This window comes from Periplaneta americana, chromosome 1, assembly GCF_040183065.1.
Source record: "Periplaneta americana isolate PAMFEO1 chromosome 1, P.americana_PAMFEO1_priV1, whole genome shotgun sequence".
Taxonomy (NCBI): domain Eukaryota; kingdom Metazoa; phylum Arthropoda; class Insecta; order Blattodea; family Blattidae; genus Periplaneta; species Periplaneta americana.
In genome coordinates this window covers 107,053,732-107,075,335 of record NC_091117.1, presented here as the reverse complement: position 1 = coordinate 107,075,335, position 21,604 = coordinate 107,053,732, and the positions used below count along the sequence as shown (strand labels likewise).

General features: G+C 35.4%; 1 protein-coding gene across 6 annotated transcripts in view; it reads left to right on the top strand.

Annotated features, from left to right (window-relative positions):
- Window positions 1-21,604, top strand: part of LOC138699467 (G protein pathway suppressor 2) — a 106,158-nt gene that overhangs the window by 27,505 nt on the left and 57,049 nt on the right. For all 6 annotated transcript variants that reach the window (XM_069825387.1, XM_069825405.1, XM_069825370.1 and 3 more), the window contains exons 3-6: window positions 4,646-4,796; window positions 18,143-18,242; window positions 18,575-18,628; window positions 19,879-20,136. In XM_069825387.1, coding sequence (XP_069681488.1) covers window positions 4,646-4,796; window positions 18,143-18,242; window positions 18,575-18,628; window positions 19,879-20,136 — 563 coding nt within the window. The remainder of the gene's footprint in view (window positions 1-4,645; window positions 4,797-18,142; window positions 18,243-18,574; window positions 18,629-19,878; window positions 20,137-21,604) is intronic.

Below are 21,604 nucleotides of genomic sequence, written 5' to 3'. Positions count from 1 at the left end.
CAGAGGAAAGTGAGGAAGGAAATTGATTTGGTTTATATGCGGAGTACATGCATAATTTTCATAATTTAAGAACTTAGGTTTTGGTAAGTTTTCTTTATTCTACTAATAACTTTATCTCTGAGAATCTGTATTCATGTTCAGAAGGAAAGCAACTATCATATGGTCAACATCACAAAAGCAAGCAAGAAAGGAAGACTTGCAAAACTCTCTTCAATATCTGAATAATGACTGTACACTACTGTTGGGCCTATGAAATATATGTAAAAGAAAGACATAACAGACTTGTTGTTATACCTACCATCTATGCATCATCGCTAGGTCTACTATTGTTCCCTACAGAACTTCAACAGCGATACACCCAGAACTTGGGCTACCAATACTTCTGCAGAGATTCAACAGAGAAATGTCAGAGATCACAGTAATAATGCCGATGACTATTGTGACTAGAAGATCTATAATTAGACGTGCCAGAAATATGTTTTGAAAGAAGTTCAGTGGTCAGAAACATTAAGTCAATATTTTTTTATATATTTGCCTCTGATAGTTACATTAAATTTATTAATTGACACTTTTTGTCAGTATGTATTAAGTTACTTTAGTTATTGTCACACATCTGTAACTGATTAGTTATTTTTTAAACGTTAATGGGATTTTGAAAAAAAAAAAATCTAATAACAACCTCATTTTCTCTTTTCCTCCAATTGATGACTTACACTAACTGGTTCCTGAGCCTTCCATATATTAATTTCTATGGCCTCTCTAAATAGATGATCCCAAAGCCTGATTTTCTAACTAAGATTCTGGTCTTATCAAACAAAATACCGTGTCCATGATTGATGCAGTACTTGGCATCATCATCATAGTCACCACCACCACTGCCGCTGCTCCCCTCGCCGCCCTCCCACCGCCACTGCCCCTCCCCCTGCCCCTGCCCCCCCCCCGCCCCCATCACCACCACCATCATCACCACACTATGATGGAATTTGGCTCTACAAGGATGACCCATTCTGGCCTGTCATTTAGAAGTCTGTTCACAAGACACACTCGACTTCTTCTGCCATGTGGTCTGTATTTGAAAATTAATTGTTCAGTTCTATCTCTTTTCATTCTCCATACATGTTGGGTCCAGTTAGTTTTGTATAATTATTTCTGTCAAAAGGGTACTTCCTGCTATGGAACACACTGTCTTTACTAAGTGATTGAGTCATGGCAGTATAATCATTGTATCTGGTATGGAAAAATGCCATTACTAAGACTGGTCCAGGCAACCCAGTTATTGGACTACTCATTTTAAAATACTTACAAGCCTCAAAGGGAACAGCTAGAAAGTACTTCTGTTGACAACTTAAGCTACTTTTTTTACCTAAATTTTACTCTTTGGACCCCTAACACTCAAATGTTTTACTGATTGTTGTTATACTCAAAAGTCAATTGACAAATGGAATGCATTATTCTATTTGGAAATTACTACTATCTTTCGTTTATATAAGTAGCCTGTGGTAAACAGTAGTGCTGCAGTTTGTATTTGTTTTCGTTTATTGTTTGGAGTTTATTGAGAGCTGAAGGAGAGATCATTATCACCTTGATTTGTAATTTATAATGGTTGAGAGTTGAAGAAGAGATCATGTTGACTCCTGAACAGCGAGTGTGTCTGGTACTGCTTTGTGGAGACATTCACAACAGGAGGACAAGAAAAGTTGCAGACTAGTTTCATCGTTGTTATCCAGATATTCCAAAATCATCATGCCACTGCATAGGCAGTTTATTACATAAAATTTCAAACAACATTTAGTGTGCTTGGCATGAAACAAAGTAATCATCCTAAATCTGGCTACTGATGAACAACATTCAATGGAAGTGATTGTAAAGATGTTGGCTGGCCCTAGAAGGTTAGTGCTGCACTATGCAGCTCAGGAGAGTGATATTAATAGAGAGTTCGCAGAATATTGAAATTGGCATATTTTCGGCCATAGAAATAATTGCATCAATGTACACTTCATATAAGAAGATGATCCACGGAAGAGATGAGCTTACTGCAACTGGATTGTGCGGTGATAATTGTGCTTGTACTGAATACAGAAATGTGAAAACCCCCGTCATTACTATCATCATAATCATCATCATCATCATCATCATCATCATCATAGTCATATTTTGTTTGATATAAGAGGATTCGTAACATTCAATGCATGTTAAATATATGGCGTTCTTCTCTGTGTATTCAATACACTGATAAGCCAGAGCAAATTTCAAAGAACTAAACCATCTCGTAAAATGATCTTTATAGAACATGGATACTTTAAGTGTAAAGGATCTTTCATTAAGACAGTAATGGAAGAAGTTTTTCAAAAAGTGTTATTATACAAGTTCAAAATCAGAATTAAAAATCGAAAGAACTTGGTTATGTTATTCACTTGTTCTTAAGAAGGGATACTGTAAATCATTTGGGGATAGAGCTTAAAGAAATTCAAAGCGTTTGAATACTGGTATTTGGTTATTGTGTTGGAAGCATATAAATGAAGCAATAAATATTAATGAATTATCAAAAACACACTTGGATTTCCGTCTTGTGTATGAGCAGTGTTGTTTACATAGTACTCTGGATGAGAAACTTGAAACAGTTGAGTCGAATTTTAGAAAGTATACTGGGACTTCTAAAAGTTAACTGTTAGAAAAGTGTTGATGTGTTAATTATAATTATCAGTGCATTTTTGAATATCGATGATTTGTGATACCTCATATTTACAAAAATAGTAATTTACTTCAATTACACTATTATTTAATTAACTACATTAGTATTATGTTCACAAAATTGGACAATTAGTATTTTGTCCTCGAGCAGAGGATCTTGCAAAGCAGAAACATGTATAAAATGTTGTCTATTTTGGGAAAATTTAATTTTTAAAACAGTCGTTCATTTCACCTGCAAATTTACAGATGTGAGGTATCACTTCTTAGCCATCGATATGCAACTTCCTTCTGCTATATTATACCTTCTTGTGAATGCAGATGAAATTTCATGTCACATTATTTTATTTTTAGGTACCTAAAGTAAGATTTTTGGAACTGAAAAATCCGAAGTCTAGATCATTGTAAATCATGATCCAAACTATATGAGCAGGGCCATTTGTTTTTTGTTATGAGCGATAAACACGAAATGTGACTGAGAGATGCACCAAGCAGCATATGGAGGCTTTGTCATAAATGTGACTGATTGATGACAGTAAATTTGTCATGACTTATAACTGAAGTCCTGAAACTTCTGTATTTCTTTGTCTTTGCCTTTGTACTCTCATACGGAATAATAAATTCGTCATAAGCTTGCTGTAATGTAGAATAGTCTCAGCTGAAGGAAAAAAATATTTTTTATTTAACTCCATTGCCCCGTAACTAAAATGAGCATGTCATATCTTCATTGTCTGTCACTCACACAGAGCAGAAGTTTTAATCATGACATTATTCTCATTATAAAAATATATTTTAGATTTATATATATATATATATATATATATTTTTTTTTTTTTCTCCCTGTAACATAGTTCTAGTAAGCTTATATTAAATTAATTTTCATCATTTTACTAGCTATCCCAAATATTAAATTAATTATAATTGATTGAATTAAATTAGCTCATAAATTAAGTTACTACTTTACCTTATAGGTTTATCTAAATTTAAATAAATATGTAGTCTACTAGTTGTTAAAATTGAAGAATATTGCTAGAGAACCTTTTAAGTGTAGTTTGTAATTTAAATATGTATTGTATTGATTAAGGCTGGTTGAATGGAAGAGAAGGCTTTATGGCCTTAACTCTGCCAGCGAAAATAAAACATTATTATTATTATTATTATTATTATTATTATTATTATTATTGTTATTATTATTATTAAATTGAATACATACAGTAAAATCCCTCATAACCATCACCCAAATAACCGGCAATACCAAAACAACTACACTTTTGTCTGGTCAAAAAAAAGTTTAAATCGGCCCTATGGCTACAGTCTGGGCTGTCAGTTTTGCCACATTACGAAGTTCGCACGAACTTTCATTTTCAGTGAATATTCGATCCTAGGATTAGCGTATTATTTGTGTCATGTGATGTTTTAGTAAATAAAAAAATCCACACAATTTTTATGTTTATTTAATTATATTTGGTTCATCAGTGTTGTCACATTAGGAAGTTCGCACGAACTTTAATTTTCCGTGAATAGTCAAACCTAGAATTTAGTGTATTACTTATTTGTGTTGTGTGATGTATTTTAATAAGGAAAATCCAATTTTAATAAGGAAAATCCACACAGTTTTTATGTTTATTCAGTTATGACTAAAAAGAGACATAAGCTTCACATGGCTGCAGTTTCAACATTTGACATCATGAAATATGAACTTTTTTTTTATGTAGCCTATATAACTTACCGGTATTTATTCAATTATCTGGCAAAATCTTGTGTCCAGAACTAGCCTAGTCCCTTTGGTGCTGGTTAAGAGGGATTCTACTGTAGTAGTTCCTCAGTTAAATTTAAACTAGAAAATGAATTTACATTGTTTCGAAATTATTGTACTAATAAACATTATGATTCAGTCTTTGTTAAACATTTCTCGTATGTTATGTTGTTCTTTCTACAGAAGTTTGTTTGTTTCTAGTGACAACATGATGAGCATGCATGGTTATCCAACTGTGGCTCTTAGCGGACATCAGCAACTTTTCTTGCAACAGAATTTGCCCCTTACAGGGCGTGCTCCAATCTACAAGGTACCTCCTACTCATGGAACTCAGCATTCATTGTTGCCTCCTGTAAGTAAATTTTTTATTACAGTATATCAACAAAAGTGTTTGTTACATAGTTCTAATTTTTCATTAGTTTTTTGTTCATTGTCATTGTGCGTGTGTTTATTTTATTTATTTTCGTCAATTTCTCTTAATTAAATTAATTAATGTAATGCCAAGGTTGTAACAATATGAACAACTTTCTTTTTAAATTAACCATTAATAATAATAATAATAATAATGATTTATTTAACCTGGCAGAGTTAAGGCCATACGGCCTTCTCTAACACTCAACCAGGAGTAAAAACTGTGTTATAGAAACACTACAAATTTACAAAGTACACACAAAACTGAATAAGATAATAATAATAAAATGTAAACAACAAGTAAGAAGAAATCAGACATAATATATAACATACAGAAAGAAAGAAAAAAGCGTAATAAAATGTGAACAGCAGGTCAAAAATAAATGAGGCCTACAAAGTATAAAAAAAATAAGAAAATTATTGATGATGATAATAATAATAATAATGATAATAATAATAATAATAATAATAATAATAATAATAATAAATAAAATAATAATAACAGGCCTAATAGTAATAATAATACTAATAGTAGTAATACAATAGTGCAGTACAAAGCATACAATGAATACAATATTTTTAAGTACACACAGTAAGGAAAATTATGTTTATATATAGCTCAACTTATCACATTATAGATATACCATTATCGGAAAATATGAAAACAAAAATATAAAATAAGTTAAATATCACTAGAACATAAAAAAAAAAGTGAATATGTGGAAACATGCAATACAACACTTGTCATAATAGTAAGTTAGTTTGGCAACTCGTCCTAAGATAATTTTCTAACTTGGATTTGAAAGATTTCAATGTTCGGCAGCCCTTGACTTCAGGCAGCAGAGAGTTCCAGTGACGAGAGGTAGCAACAGTGAAAGATGAGGAATACAGAGATGATGTGTGAAGTGGAATTTCTAGCGTGTTATCGCGTTGTGATCGAGTATTAATATTATGATAGCGAGAGAGAGTATGAAAACGAGCGAATAAATAAGAGGGAGATGAAGTGTGCATAATTCGATATAGGAGAGAAAGTGAGTGCAGATTTCTCCTCTCATGTAACCTAAGCCATGATAACTTCTCGAAAGAAGGTGAGATATGATCATAGTATCGAACATTACAAATGAAGCGGACGCACGCATTATGAACACGCTGTAGTTTCTGGGCGGAATCAATCCTGAGATCACTGAACAAAACGTCGCAATAATCGAAGTGAGGTAGAATGAGTGTCTGTACCAGCGTCTGTTTTAATTTAGATGGATAATGATACAATCTTTTTAGTGAATGGAGAATAGAGAATGCCTTCTTACATGTATATTTAATATGCGTATCCCAACTAAGATTAGATTCGAAATGCACCCCGAGATTTTTTACGGTAAAGCTAAACGGGATGATTGTTTTATCCAGTTTCACAGGTGGAATATTCAGGTCGTTGACTTCAGGAATTAATCTACGGTTCGCGAACAGAATAGCCTGTGATTTACATGCGTTTAGGTTAAGCCCAAATTGTTGAGACCAGGAAGAGATTGAATCAAGATCTTCATTAAGACTATTAATGCTATCATTTAGTGCATCAGGACGCGCTGAAATATACAATTGAACGTCGTCTGCATATATTTGATATCTGCAGTGCTTAAATGATTTAGAAATTCCATTTATATAAATAGAGAAGAGCAAGGGGCCTAATACTGATCCCTGAGGAACTCCTGTATCTACAGTACGCCAGGATGAGAAACGATTATTAGATATGACACGCTGCTGGCGGCCAGTAAGGTAGGAGTACATCCAGGTGATAGCACTATCAGAAAGGTGTAGCGTTTGTAGTTTAGTCAATAGTAGATCGAAGTCAACAGAATCAAAGGCTTTGCTATAGTCCAATAAAACTAGTACAGTAGCCTGTCGTTTATCCATGGCTGCGCGTATGTCCTCAGTAACATTCAACAAAGCAGTAGAAGTGCTATGGCCATTTCTGAATCCAGATTGTAAAGGGTCTAAAAGATTAAATTCTATTAGGTAGTCTGACAACTGCTTATGAATGATGCGTTCCAGGGCTTTGGATAAAACGGGAAGAATGGAGATTGGCCTATAGTCTTTTGCAGAAGTTGGTGAATTTACTTTAGGAAGTGGGCGTACCAAAGCTGTTTTCCAGAGTTGCGGATAAACAGACATGATAATTGAAGAATTGAAAATATGGGTTATTACAGGAAGCACGATATCAACTAACTTATTGATAAAGACTATGCTTATTACCGCTCCTATGTCGGAGTCAGTCCGCCACTAAAATATGTCAGCTGCAGTCCTGCGCCGGACTGAGTCCGCCACGTTTCCTACAATGTTTATAAACACTCCGAACTCGGAGCAAGGAATGCATGTTGCGTCAGTATGTTATTGAGATTACGATCTGTGTGGTGGTGTTATTTTCGTGTGAATTAGAATTGTTTCCTGTGCTCTAAAATACATTTTAGAAGTGGCTGCGAATGTTTTGTCGTTCTTGTTATCACAATGGCGTCTACGAGCAGAAGTGTTGTCAAGAAAACTAAACACATAGTGAAAAAAAAAAACAGAAGGCTTTGGGCGACGATGAGATACATGAAGACTTGCATGGGGATTGGACAACTTTTAGTGATGATTCAGACATTGAACTAATTGAAGACAATGACTCTGATTCTCAAGTAAGTGAAGCCATTTCAAGTGACAGTGACGATTCTGTTGACAATCAGTCCAGTTCAAGTGATGTTGAAGATGATGGTGATGATAAAATAGACAATGTTGACAATGATGGTTGGGATCATTGGGGTGCTAATGACAATGACTTTCATCATATACCGTTTCGTGGAACAGCAGCTTATAAACCTCCCCAGACTGGACGAAAGCCTGATTCACCATTTTTATTTTTTTTTTTGCTATTTTTTAGCCAGACACTGTTTCAAGAAATAGCTACCGAAACCAACAGGTACGTTAGACAAAAAATACAAAAAGTCACACCTTTGCGAAAACATTCAATTGGGAACGGTTGGGAAGATGTCACCGCTGAAGAGCTAATGGCTTTTCATGGAGTAATACTGAATATGGGAAGACGTATGAAGAGTACTATCAAAGACTTTTTCTTGGAACAATGGTTAGACAGTTTGCTGTTCTACAAAGACATATTTTCAAGAAAGCTATTTCTGCAAATATATAATAATAATAATAATAATAATAATAATAATAATAATAATAATAATGATTTATTTTAGCTGGCAGAGTTAAGGCCGTAAGGCCTTCTCTTCCACTCAACCAGCAAAAAGTGTATATACATATGCATGAACTTACAAAGAATCCAACAATTTGATTTAGATGAGAGTTACATGTATACAAAAGTTATTTACAAATTAAACAACAAAATACTATGAACTATTAATTAAACACTGAAATAAACTGTGTAGCAGAATTAAACTAAAATACATAGAATGTTAATATATTTCAAATAATATTAGATAATAGAAAGAGATTATTACGAGACAATTAAAATACAGCACAATCAGGATGATGTCTAAAGAAAAAAGTAACAATGTAGTCAGTGATAGTTTAAATCAGTATGATTGGAGTGAAATGCTAATAAGGTTATCTTTTAAGCTGTTCTTAAAGGTGTTTATTGTCTTGCAGCCCCTAATACTTTGTGACAAGGAATTCCATTGACGCGAGGTGGATATTGTAAAAGATGATGAATAACAAGATGTTCTATGAAGAGGTATACTTAGCGTGCCACAGATAAGTGATCTGGTATTTACGTCGTGGTTAGAGTATAGATAAGAGAAACGAGACGAAAGGTAATTTGGTGTTGAAGTGTACAGAATTCGAAAGAGTAAAGACAAAGAGTGTAAAGTTCTACGTTCTTTAAGTCGGAGCCACGAGAGACTTGCGAAGGACGGTGATATGTGATCATATCGTCGGATGTTGCACACGTATCTGACGCACATATTCTGAGCTCGCTGTAACTTGACTGACAATTCAGAACTTAGGTCACTTAACAAAACGTCACAATAATCGAAGTGCGGCGTTACTAGGGTTTGCACTAGGGTAAGTTTTAGTTGCTGGGGCAAGAAGTTTCTTAAGTGACTCAAACAGTGAATGGAGGAATAGATTTTTTTTATCGTTTCTTTAACTTGAAAATTCCAACTTAGATTATTATCAAAAAAGAAGCCAAGATTTTTTACGACAGATGAATAAGGGATTAGCGTGTTGTTAAGGGTAACAACTGAAAGATTACTGTTATTAAGGGAGTTAACTAAACGCTTATGTCCAATAATTATAGCTTGAGTCTTACTTGGATTAAGTGCGAGTCCGAAATTGGCCGCCCAAGTGGAGACAGTGGCTAGGTCACAATTTAACTTGCCAATCGATTCATTGATCGTATTGGGTCTGGAATGTATGTAAAGTTGTAGGTCGTCGGCATAGAGGTGATATCGGCAATACTGTAAGTTCTTTGATACGTCATTAATGTAGATAGAGAAAAGTAGTGGTCCTAATACGGAGCCCTGCGGCACTCCCGCCTTTGTGCATCTCCATTGGGAGAATTGATTATCAAGTGAAACACACTGTTGGCGGTCACGTAGGTAGGAGTCCATCCAGCTCAAGGTATTGTCTGACAGGTGCAAAGCCTTCATCTTTGCAAGAAGCAAGTCGATATCAACAGAACCAAAGGCATTGCTGAAATCGAGAAGAGTTAGTGCCGTTACTTCACCCCTATCCATAGCTTCACGGATGTCCTCAGTCACTTTAAGTAGGGCTGTAGAAGTGCTGTGTCCATGTCTAAAACCCGATTGATAGTCATCAAGGAGTTTGTGTTCGTCGAGATAGTTCATAAGTTGTCCATGTACAATATGTTCTAATGCTTTTGAAAGAGTGGGAAGAATTGATATCGGTCTGTATTGGTTTACTGTAGAAGGTGTGTTAGATTTAGGTAAAGGTTTCACTAATGCCATTTTCCAGAGTGAGGGGTAGGACCCAGTCATAATAGATGCATTGAATATATGTGTGACGGTCGACAGGATCACATCTATTATTTTATACAGGAGAGTGATATTTATATTGTCTATACCTTGGGCTTTAGATTTCATACGTCGCAGCGTCTTCATTACGTCAGTCGGGTTAATGTATTTAAAGAAGAATTTATCCCACACAGGTTGGGGGTAAGATCTGAGAAATTCAAGAGTCTCTTGCTTATGTAATGGTTCAGGTGGAGCAGTGACAAAATGTTCATTTAGACTATTGAGTGACAAGTTGATGTTATCTACCCGAGGCTTTGCTTTTGTTAGACCCAGGTTATTAAGGTTACGCCACAATTCTTTTGCACTGACCGAAGGTAGAATAAGGGAATGTGCATGGCGTAATTTAGCATTTCTTACTGCTTGATTACATTTATTTCTTAAAACTTTGTAAGTATTAAAATCTAATTCGTCCTTGCTCCGTCTGTATTTACGATAAGCAGTGTCTCTGTCTGTCATGAGTAATTTTATGGCATCGCACATCCAAGGCGCAGGGTGTCTACCAACTCGTCTGGTTTTCAAGGGTGCGTGTTTATCATATAACTGAATTACTAGGTCGTTAAATTTTTCGATTTTGTCGTCAATGTCTGGTAAATTCCACACTTCAGTCCAAGGCAGGCTAAGTGCGTCATTGATTAATTCATCATGCTCAATATGCTTTAAGTCCCGGTATGATGTGATGCGAGGTTTATATTTTGGACAATACAAGGAATATTCTAAAAAGATTATGTCGTGTGCTGAGATACCCGGCGTTGGTAGTTGTCCATTCGTTAATACTAGCTGAGGATTAGTCGTGGCAATAATGTCAAGAAGTGTCTCCGATTCCTGGGTGTGGTGGGTAGCTGCGGAAGGAAGGATGGATATATTGTAAGACTCAAACATGTTCTTAAGTTGAACTGTAGAGTAATTACTTGAATTTAATAAGTTTGTATTGAAATCGCCTAAAATAACAGTATGGTCATAGTGAGGCACAAGATTAAGCAAAGGTGTTTCAAGGTCACTTAAGAATCCTGATTTAGGGGGTTTGTATACAACTCCAAGGAGGCACTTTTTGTTGCTTGCACCGACTTCGATGAATAGATATTCAGGATGTTCTAAGACTTCATTTGAAGACTGGTAGACAATTTTAAACGGTAAGTCCGATCGCACATACATCGCAACACCACCTCCGCGTTTACCGATTCGGTCATTTCTACAGAGGGTGTAATTATCTAAACTTACAAGAGAAGATGATAGGGAAGGCTTCAACCACGTTTCAGAGATAAGAATAGCGTGAAGAGACAAAGGAGAGAAAATAGATTGAACTTCATTGAAATGACAGAGAAGGCTTTGAGAATTTATGTGGGCTACTTTTAAAGTGTTAGGATGCGAGCTGAAAGACGATTTTAACAGGGCACTGGTCGAAGGAGCAGGTAGTGGGTCTTCATGTCTCTCCCCCTCCTCGAGATGGAACTCCAGACAGACAAATGCAGTCCCGAGCAAGTAAAGTAAAAAACGTTGTAGATTACGTTGAATCAAAATTTTTGGAATTTTACAGTCCATCGCAATATGTATGTGTGGATGAGTCTACTGTAAATTTCAAAGGACGTGTAGTATTCAAGATGTACAACCCACAGAAACCAACAAAATGGGGTCTTCGAATTTATGTAATTGCTGATTCGACAAATGGTTATGTTTGTGGTTTGATTCCTTATTATGGATCAGTAACTACAAAAAGTTTGATTCATCCAGAACTGACATTCACCAGCAGAATAGTTCTTCAACTTATAAAGTACAGAGTGTGACGAATGAGAAAGGATACCATCTGTACACAGACAGGTTTTACACAAACTTGGATCTTGCTCGGGAACTGTTACAAGCAAATGTTCATTTGACTGGTACAATAATGCAGAATAGGAAAGGCTTGCCGAAACAAATGAAGAAGAAAGCACTGAAAATAAAGAAACATGAAGTAGTAGCCTACAGGAAGGAAGACAAATATTTGACATTATCGTGGAAAGACAAGCGAGTTGTTACCATTCTAAGTACATGGCATAATCCAGACACAAGAGAAGTCTCGAGAAAAACTGCGAAGGAAGTAGAGGTTTTCCAGAAACCTGTTGCTGTTATAGACTACACTTCAAAAATGGGAGGAGTCGATAGAGCAGACCACTACTGTTCAAGCTACGGTTTCCTGAAGAAAAGTTTGAAATGGTGGCGAAAATTATACTTCTGGATTCTGGAGATTTCCCTTGTAAACAGTTTCCACCTATACAATTTGAATCAAAACTCAAAAAATCTTCCTGCTTTGTCTCACCTGGAGTTTCGTAAGAAGATCATCGAAGGATTGGTGGGGAATATGAGAAACAAAATGTCTCGAAAACGTGGGAGACCAAGTACCGGTGATACAGAAGATCGTCTCAATGGAAAATTACACTTGATCCGGGCACACGAAAGGAAAGTTACGAAGGACTGTGCAGTTTGTTCGAACAGAAAAGTAAAAGGTGGCAGGAAAGAAACGTCGTTTTATTGTGATACATGTGAGAGGAAGCCAGGACTTCACCCCAACAAGTGTTTCGCCCTTTACCATACAGAGAAGAAGTATCGATAGGTATGTATTAGTTCTTATATTTATTTGAAATGTGCATGTAGAATATCTAGCAAAGATACGTGTAGAAAAAATACGCCAATATATATTGGCAAGAAAGTTCCAGTAATGTATTACATTTTATGAATTATGTTCTTCTAACAATCCGCCACTGACATTCGTATATATTCATTCTCTTACCACGTCTTCTCTATGGCTACAGATCTCATGTGTTTATCTTTCACAGTTATCTTACTATTATAGATCTTCGAACCTGATCACTGCCAGCTCAGAAGGAAGTGTTGTCTTATAATGACGGCGAAATATAAACCAAAGATTACGACTTTGGGTGTTTACATGTCGCATATCTCGACCTAAAAGGCTCTTCACATCTCTAAGTTCATATTACTTTCATTAGCCTTGAGTTTATTACCTGACGAATGCGAGCAAGCACATGGCTTCACATTCATAAAGGCAAGCCCGTACAGTCGAAAACGAATTATAGTAGACAGTTAATATTCAGTGAGACGAATGCGTGAACCTTTCATATAATATTTTAACCCCATATATCAAAGATTCTTCACTTTTACGAAAGTTACAAAAGAAAATCAAGCAGTGTAAAATAGTAGTTCAATTTGCACTGGTGAGCGTCATTTAAATGGACCAGGCGCACAGTGGCCAAGACATTTAAATCCGACCAGAAAGGGTTAATTGAACATTACTATTCACTTGAATTACATCAGACCAATTGTGGTTTATGAATCAAGTTGCATCACTATGGTGACTTTAACCAAACCTCTGATTGTTATTTTGAGTCCTAGATAGTCCTAGAATGCCGAGCATTCACGTAGCTACAGGGGCATAGTCAAGGCCAGATTTATTTTATGCCTAGGCAGGGCGCACAAATTAGGGCAGCAAAAATCTTCCTCCTTTTATTTATTAATAATAATTAATAATGAATTAACATTTTGTATTTAATAATGCTGTGTTTTTACTTATTCCATTTTGCAAGTTGGAACAAAAAAATAAACGTTATTATATGGTTCAGTGTTTTATCACTTCATGTAAGTAATTCAGGCACTTAAAAATATTGCTGTGACAATAAATAAATAACTGCGCTTCTCTAATCCTTTCTTTCATACTTTCTATTGTCGGCATGAGAAATTAGAAGCTCATCAATTGTCAATAGTTTTTAGCTTGGAAATACAGACATTAAATTTTTCTTTTGTTGTCAGTTACTTGTAAAACACTTTGCCTGACTCTTTCAAGATTCATTATTACAAAATACAACTCTGTCTCAGTTGAGTACCAGAACTATAAGGCGAATGTCAGGTAATCCCATATATATATATATATATGTATATATAAAATCTACTGCAATAAAAAAATCCAACATGCAAGATATATTATTGGGCTGAATACAATTTGCTAGTTTTAGTGTCCTGTATTTGTATTGGGCCAAGATGAGTAGCTATTGGCTCTTGGCCTGTAATTCAATTGAAATTGATACAAAACTGAGAGAAAAAAAAAGAAAATTCTTCAACAAGGTAAATTCTTAAACTAGGGTTTTCTAATAACTATTTAACATCAATAATTATTAATACACCCTTATTATTAAAAAGTGGTGCTTTTTCTTAGTCACAGTTCATCTGACATAGGTGGTGAAGACCAAATGGTACGAAATTTAAAACCAATTAGGGTATCGTAAGTTATTTCGAATTCAAAGATTTCATGGAAACCTATGACACATCATGTACCTCAGCTACAGGGAAAAAAAGTAAACTGATTATTAATACTGATAGTGACAGAGAAATAGATTTCCTTACTACAAGCTGACTAAAGATAGGGGAAGTAGAGATACATTTAGTGGACCTGATCATGATCCTGCTGTTTGGAAAATTGATGATTACGGTCTTGACTTAATAGGTTTTTACACTAAAAAAACCTTTTGCTATGGTTGATCGAATAAAACTATGGGAAATATTATTGCACAAAGAGAGCCTTAACATTTTTTACAAGTAATACAGAGTCTATACCCTGTGGTATAAGAAAATGTTGTCGTTTATCATTTGAATGTACAATTGTTATATTTTGACCACTTGAAATGCTATCCAACCAGCATATAGGGAATTACAATATATGGACACTTCGCGTCAGTACCTTTGATGTAAACAGGACTGATTTCAATGACCTTCAAACCAGCTTGAGTGTGAGATTTTGCTTTTTCCCTAGAGTTGGCGCTGAGATCACACCAGTTAACAGTTGACACAGTGGATTATAACAGACATACAATTAATACATCTAGGTACATTAGTGGAGTAATGGTTAGTGTGTCTGGCCACGAAACCAGGCGGCTCGGGTTTGATTCCCGGTTGGGGCAAGTTACTTGGTGGAGGTTTTTTCCGGCGTTTTCCCTCAACTCAATATGAGCAAATGCTGGGTAACTTTCGGTGCTGGACCCTGGATTCATTTCACCGGCATTATCACCTTCATCTCATTCAGACGCTAAATAACTAAGATGTTGATAAAGCATCGTAAAATAACCTATTTTGTTTGTTTGTTTGTCTAGGTACATTATGTACTCAAAATAAATTGAATCAATTAAATAATAAATCCGTCGTTATCTGTAATGTCTAGACTCTAGAGTTCCTTTATAATGAGAGTTGAGATGTTGACCCCATCAACAATTAAAATATGTAATGATTTGATAGTGCTGAAAATGGAAAAACAAAACTCCTATGAGAAATAAAACCATATGCCTATATATTGTATACAAATATTAAACGAATTTGATATATAATTTTATAATGTATTGTATTATTTTATGATATAATTTATTACATATAAAACATAAAAATTATTATTACAGCTAGTTTATCACTGAAAAATACTTGAATTTATTTGAAGCAAAGGGTTGCTAGATTATGCAATAAGATAGGAGAAGTTTGGATCCGGTGTCTCAACTCTTATATTCAATTATTATCTTAGTGTCTGCTTGATTACACTAACCTCTAGTGCTTGAAATGGGAACTAAACGCTGGCGGACAGAGAAACAAAACAGGAAAATTCCCTCAGTGTCCATTCTATATTACTATATAAACCCTATTCGCTGATCCAACTGTCAGGCAGTAGTGGTGCTGTTGGATTGGTGCATAAGTTTATAGCGTAAATAAATACTTGGTTGCTATGGACACATGGACAGCAGATGAATGAAAGTACAGAAAAATGCTAGAACTTATGCACCAATCCAGTAGTATTAAGTGAATAACTGCCATAATGGACATTCTGGTACATTTTCCAATGCACATGTGACATCAACGCAATGTGGAGGAAGAAGAGAACATTGTTGCTGTGATCCAGCATAGCCCTGCTACTAGCATGTAACAAATCTCACTGCGTTTCAATGTTTCATGAATACGTATTTGGCAAACACTGACAAAAAACAGTACTTGTTTCACCTACTGTACGGTGCATGGAAAATCTTCACTGAGGGAACAGTGTGAAGTGTCTTCGATTTTGTCGTTGGTTACATAAACGGTCTTACTAATAAAAACTCTATATACAGACGTTTAACTGTCTTATACTTATACAATGAGTAGCTCGTTTATAAGTCGTGTGTAAATTCCTTACTAATAATCACAACATATGTCGTGTATAACAGTATAACTGTTACACAGCTACGTCATAGTTTCGTCATTACTTCGTTACAAAAGGTAATAGAATATCTGAGGTTATCTACTGCATCCGGTAGAGCGCTCTAGTGTGGTGTGTTAAATATCGATAGTACAACTGGCTCTAATCGATTGCCACACTACATTTTGGTCAAAGAGTACAAGCTACAGCAATATTATTCTAATAATTCTATGATCTTTGGTTTGTTCTTCTGTGGTTACAAGGTAACCATCATCATAAAATGACAGTCGATACGAACAGCTGTTAGAGGGGCGGCCATTTTTTTCCCTATATACAACCCTTAAACAAGGGGTTTCGTGTATATAACTACTGCAAAGCAATTCCCATTGTATAGTTACAGTCTGTTTATACGTCCATAGCTTATTCATGGTTTATTAGTAACGTTTTCTGTCTCAACTCTGCATAAGTCTCGTATAAAAACTATTCACGGTTTATTAGTAAGACTGATAATCATCAATTGATTCCAGTAATATTATTCTCTGATGAAGCCATGTTCATCCATAACGGAATCAGTAATACACATAACAATCATTTATGGTCTCTCAAACACAAAAACCCACATGCTATTGTGGACACAAATTTTCATTTTCGTTTTCGATCAATGTGTGGTGTAGTATGATGGATGACATTGATAGGTCACGTTATTTGACATCCATATGGATAGACCAGAATACCTACAATATTTGCGACGTACATTGCCGGACTACTGTAGAGCATTCCGTTGACTACATGGCATGTTATCTACTTTCTCACTCTTGGTACCATGTGAGGGCTCATCTTAATATCAAATTTCGTAATCGGTGGATTGGTCATTGTAATACCATTCCCTGGCCACCAAAATCTTCAGACCTCAACCTCTTGGATTTTTGTTTATTGGGTTGGTTGAAGTGAAGAGTATAGAAGGAAGATTAATATGCAAGACGAACTGCTCACTCACATAATGGATGCTGTTGCTGGTTTTAAGGAAAATCACACTGATCTTTAATGAGCAACATTTCATCTTTGGCACGAGTTGAAAAATGTAGGCCTATTGGACTGTGGAATTTTTGAGAATGTATTGTAAAATCTTTGTCACTTGAATAAGAAATAACATGAAACAAAAGAGAAAAGCAAGATAGTTTTTAACTATTTTACTTGTACATTCAAATATAGTCGACTCCCAATAATTCGCCTTGCTAGTAATTCGCGATCCTTTTTCTTTTTTTGTGGAGAGGGCAATTAACATTGTCATTTTCGTTTTTACTCGATTTAAGTGCTCTCCTTCCCTCCTCAGAAATTTTCGATCTAAAATCAGAAAAAAAAAAATGAACAATCCTAAGAAACAAAGAATAATGACATTATATTTTTGTTAAACCAAGTATCTTGTGATATTTTGTAAAACTTGTGTTTCTTGTTTTAAGATTATATTCCATTACAAGTACTGTATAATATTATAATATTTCAATTTGTTTTGTACTATTTCACATTTTTCACTTGATTTTTAAGTGTATTTTAGTAATTAAACCTGCCAGAATAAATTTAAAATAGTACCTGTAATAAACATTTTGCGGCTAATTCGCGATTTTCGATATTTCGCGAAAGTTCGTGCATTAATTACCGCGAATTATCGAGAGTCGACTGTCTTGACAGCCATTCGGTATAGATAACTTATTCATTCAAACCTTTTTGCTTAAAATGATCAATACTATGATCTTGCAGAATGACCCTTTTTTGCTGGGACACCCTGTACAGTCTAATTTTAATTAAATAAAATACCTATCTCTATTTTAAATTAATTTACAAGGCTGTCAATACTATTGCAGAGGTATCAAGTGCATGAAATCAGAGTTCATTTGAAGCTTATTGGCCCATTTCTGCCTATTGAGAGTTCTGCATTCTAGTGTTCTTGAAACAGCATGACTGCTCTGAGGAATGACGTCACAGAGCATTGATCTTGCCGATAACTGTAATAGATTGTTGCAATAGTAGCAAGTTACAGTCATAACCCATGATATTGCATTTCAGGGAGCTCTGAAGAGATCTCGAAGCCCATCTCCTCCCCCACCCAACTACCATCAAGGTTATGGATATAAACCTGGGACAATTCCTGCATATGCACAACAAAGTAGGTTTATTGTATGTGTATTATCTCCTGTTGTTATATGTTTTTCTATCAATATATAATGCCAGAAAAACTGGTTTTGTGCTGACATTTTCATCCATATCTGAGCTCCGTATCTTATATGATGTCTTCGTATTTCTCAGCTGTATACAAGCATAGAGCTGTATTCTGAATGGATATCTCAAATCAAGTTTTTGATCTTGATATCTAACAGAAGTGCAGTATTCACCAGAACAGAACTGTCTGTGTGGTTATACTTTGTTTTAATAGAAATGATACTATTTTTCAGAATTAAATGGCATTCCTCTTGATTTATTTATTTTTTATTTTTACAGAGGTTGATGATGGCAGAAGAGGACATGAGTATGTTAGAGCTGTTTTGTGGAACAGTAAGTATAATTTTAAATGTGATTTCAACATTGAAACTTCATTAAAATTATTTCTTTCCATAAAGTATTTAGTACCTCTGATTGAAGTTGTCTGATATAAGCCGTTCAGAGCAAAAGTGGTGTAAGTCAAAATTGGGTAATGAGGTTTAAAGTAAAAATTCTGGAAAATACAGCGCAAAGTAGCAATTAATATGTTCTTCGTGCTATCCACTGACTACTAATAGTTTAAATAAATGGAATATTAATTGCTACTTTGCGCTGTATTTTACAGAATTTTTATTTTAACCCTCATTAACCATTCTTGACTTACACTACTTATGCTCTGAACGGCTCATATGTACATGTATTATCAGGCAGTACATCCCACTTGACGAGGAAGAACAATTATTGTTTGTATACATCTGAAGTCTGATTAGTGTCATATGTAGCTAGTCTGCAATGTATGCAATGGAAGGGGAAAGGAACTGGCCACCTTACCCCATTATTTCCTGGCCTAGTTGTCTCATAAGTGGTGCCTTGTTGGTATCACTTGTGAGGTTGAGACCTGTCTTCGGACAATTGACTAAACAACAACAACAAAGTATTTAGGAAACTGTGGTTCAAGAAGATGTTAAATGCACAATTTATAGAAATTATGATCTCGTAAAAATTTAATAATAGACATCCAATGTAGATACATTACATGAATTATTTTATTTTATGTCCAAGATGAAAGAATGCAATTTAAATCGTACACTGGACGAAAAATATGTGAATTCTATCCCATATGAAGGAAAGTGAATTTTGTTTTTACAGTAACTGTTACTTAAATTCCTGAGCTACCTCACTGCCAAAAAATGAGTGCTGATATTATTTTTCTTGTGGTAAGAAGTGGTTAAGTGTGATAACCCATCATTTCTTTCTTGTGCTTTACATATTATCACTTTTACATGGACAGCTTTTTGGGCCATATAATTTATCATTAATAGAGAACATGCATGGATGCATTTGAGAGTGGATCTCAGTCCCATTCTATATTCCATCAAATGTAATAGAAAATTCGCTTTCCTGGAATGGAGTTGTCAGGGGTTTTCACCGAGGTTACAAACTCATGGAAGGTCCATATTTCAACTCCTATCTATACACTAATTTTATGCATAAGGACAAGTTTCTTTTAAACCTTATTTATTATAATCTTAGAACAGTTACGATATTTCAGTATATCTTGAAACCGTGACATACTGTTAATGTATGCAATTCTTTTCCTACAGAAAATACACAATACACAGGCTCTCAGGCATTTTATGCTCCTCATGGACCGCAGCAGGTCCCTGCTGCCACCACTGTAAGCTACTCCCCATCTCCACAGCAGACTGTGTACACTTACGCAGGCCCTCAGTATGCTCAGCCTCCCCCAGGTACTGCTGCAGCCCCTCCCCGTGATGAAGCAGGAAAACAGAGTCAGCACAGTGTCTATTTAGGACAACCCCCACGGGCAAGTCTGGCAACTCTGCCCCAACATAGCCAGGGTAAGACTCGTGCCATTTGATAGGATACCTAGCATTGCTAATGGTGTGGTACTTTTTTTTTTCCAGTTAGTGTACAAAATGGCATGGGAAGGCATGTAGCATGTATGGGCGAATCCAAAAATGCATATAAAAATGTTAGTTGGGAGGCTGGAGGGAAAAAGACCTTTGGGGAAGCCGAGACGTAGATGGGAGGATAATATTAAAATGGATTTGAGAGAGGTGGGATATGATGATAGAGACTGGATTAATCTTGCTCAGGATAGGCTTATGTGAGAGTGGCAATGAACCTCTGGCTTCTCTGAAAGCCATAAGTAAGTAAGTAGTAGTAGTAATAATAATAATAATAATAATAATAATAATAATAAAAAACCCGAGTGTCCCTATGAAGGGCAAAGGTCTCCTGCAAAAGGGTAGCTCTTGTTCTCTAATGCAATGAGTTAATTCGCGTTAGGGCTGTATGTACTCAGTTGTAGTAGCCTATATGATGATCTTTTTTTCGTATTTTACTTGGTTATTTAACGACGCTGTATCAACTACGAGGTTATTTAGTGTCGATGGGATTGGTGATAGTGAGATGAGGTCGAGGATTCGCCATAGATTACCTGACATTTGTCTCACGGTTGGGGAAAACCTCGGAAAGAACCCAACCAGGTAATCAGTCTGAATGCAACTTCGGATCGGCAGGCAAGCCCCTTAGCCAACAGAACTACGCCGGTGGCTTATAATGGTCTATATTGTATCACTTATAGTAAGTAAGTGTACAAAATAAGATGGCTGTTTTACTTTAGATATTTCATGGTAGTAATATTTAATACATTAATAATTAAACAGTTAACATAGAATTATTAGACCACAGTAAAAGTACAGTCCAGATATAATAATGAGATATACGAACTGTACAAGGAATCGGATTTGGAGGCGCACATAAGATGTCAAAGACTGAGATGGTTGGGACACGTCACAAGGATGGAAACAACAAGGAAAGTGAAGATTGTCTTCAATAACAACCCAGATGGAACCAGATTAAGAGGAAGACCGAGAACAAGATGGTGGAACTGTGTACGAGTGGATGTGAATAGATTAGGAATAAGGAATTGGAGGGAGTTGGCGATGGATAGAGAAGGATGGAAGAGAGCCATAGAGGAGGTTAAGGCCCACCTGGGCTGTAATACCAAATAAGAAGAAGAAAAGTACAGTACTTAGGTTTGGAGAAAACAATCATCTGTACTGAATATGACCATCCTAGAAGCAAAGTGAAAACCCTTGTATAATTTTATTTCCCAAATTACCTACCAGGAGAAAATTTCTTAAAACATTAAAATATGTTGAGACAGTTCAGAATAAGAAAGTTCTTATGAGAAAAGAACCAATATGTCAAGATAAATTAATTAACTTTTGCTAAAGAAATAGCTAAAGCATGTAGAATGCCCTCCTTAGAAGTTGAAAAGAAATGCACATTTGTGACGAA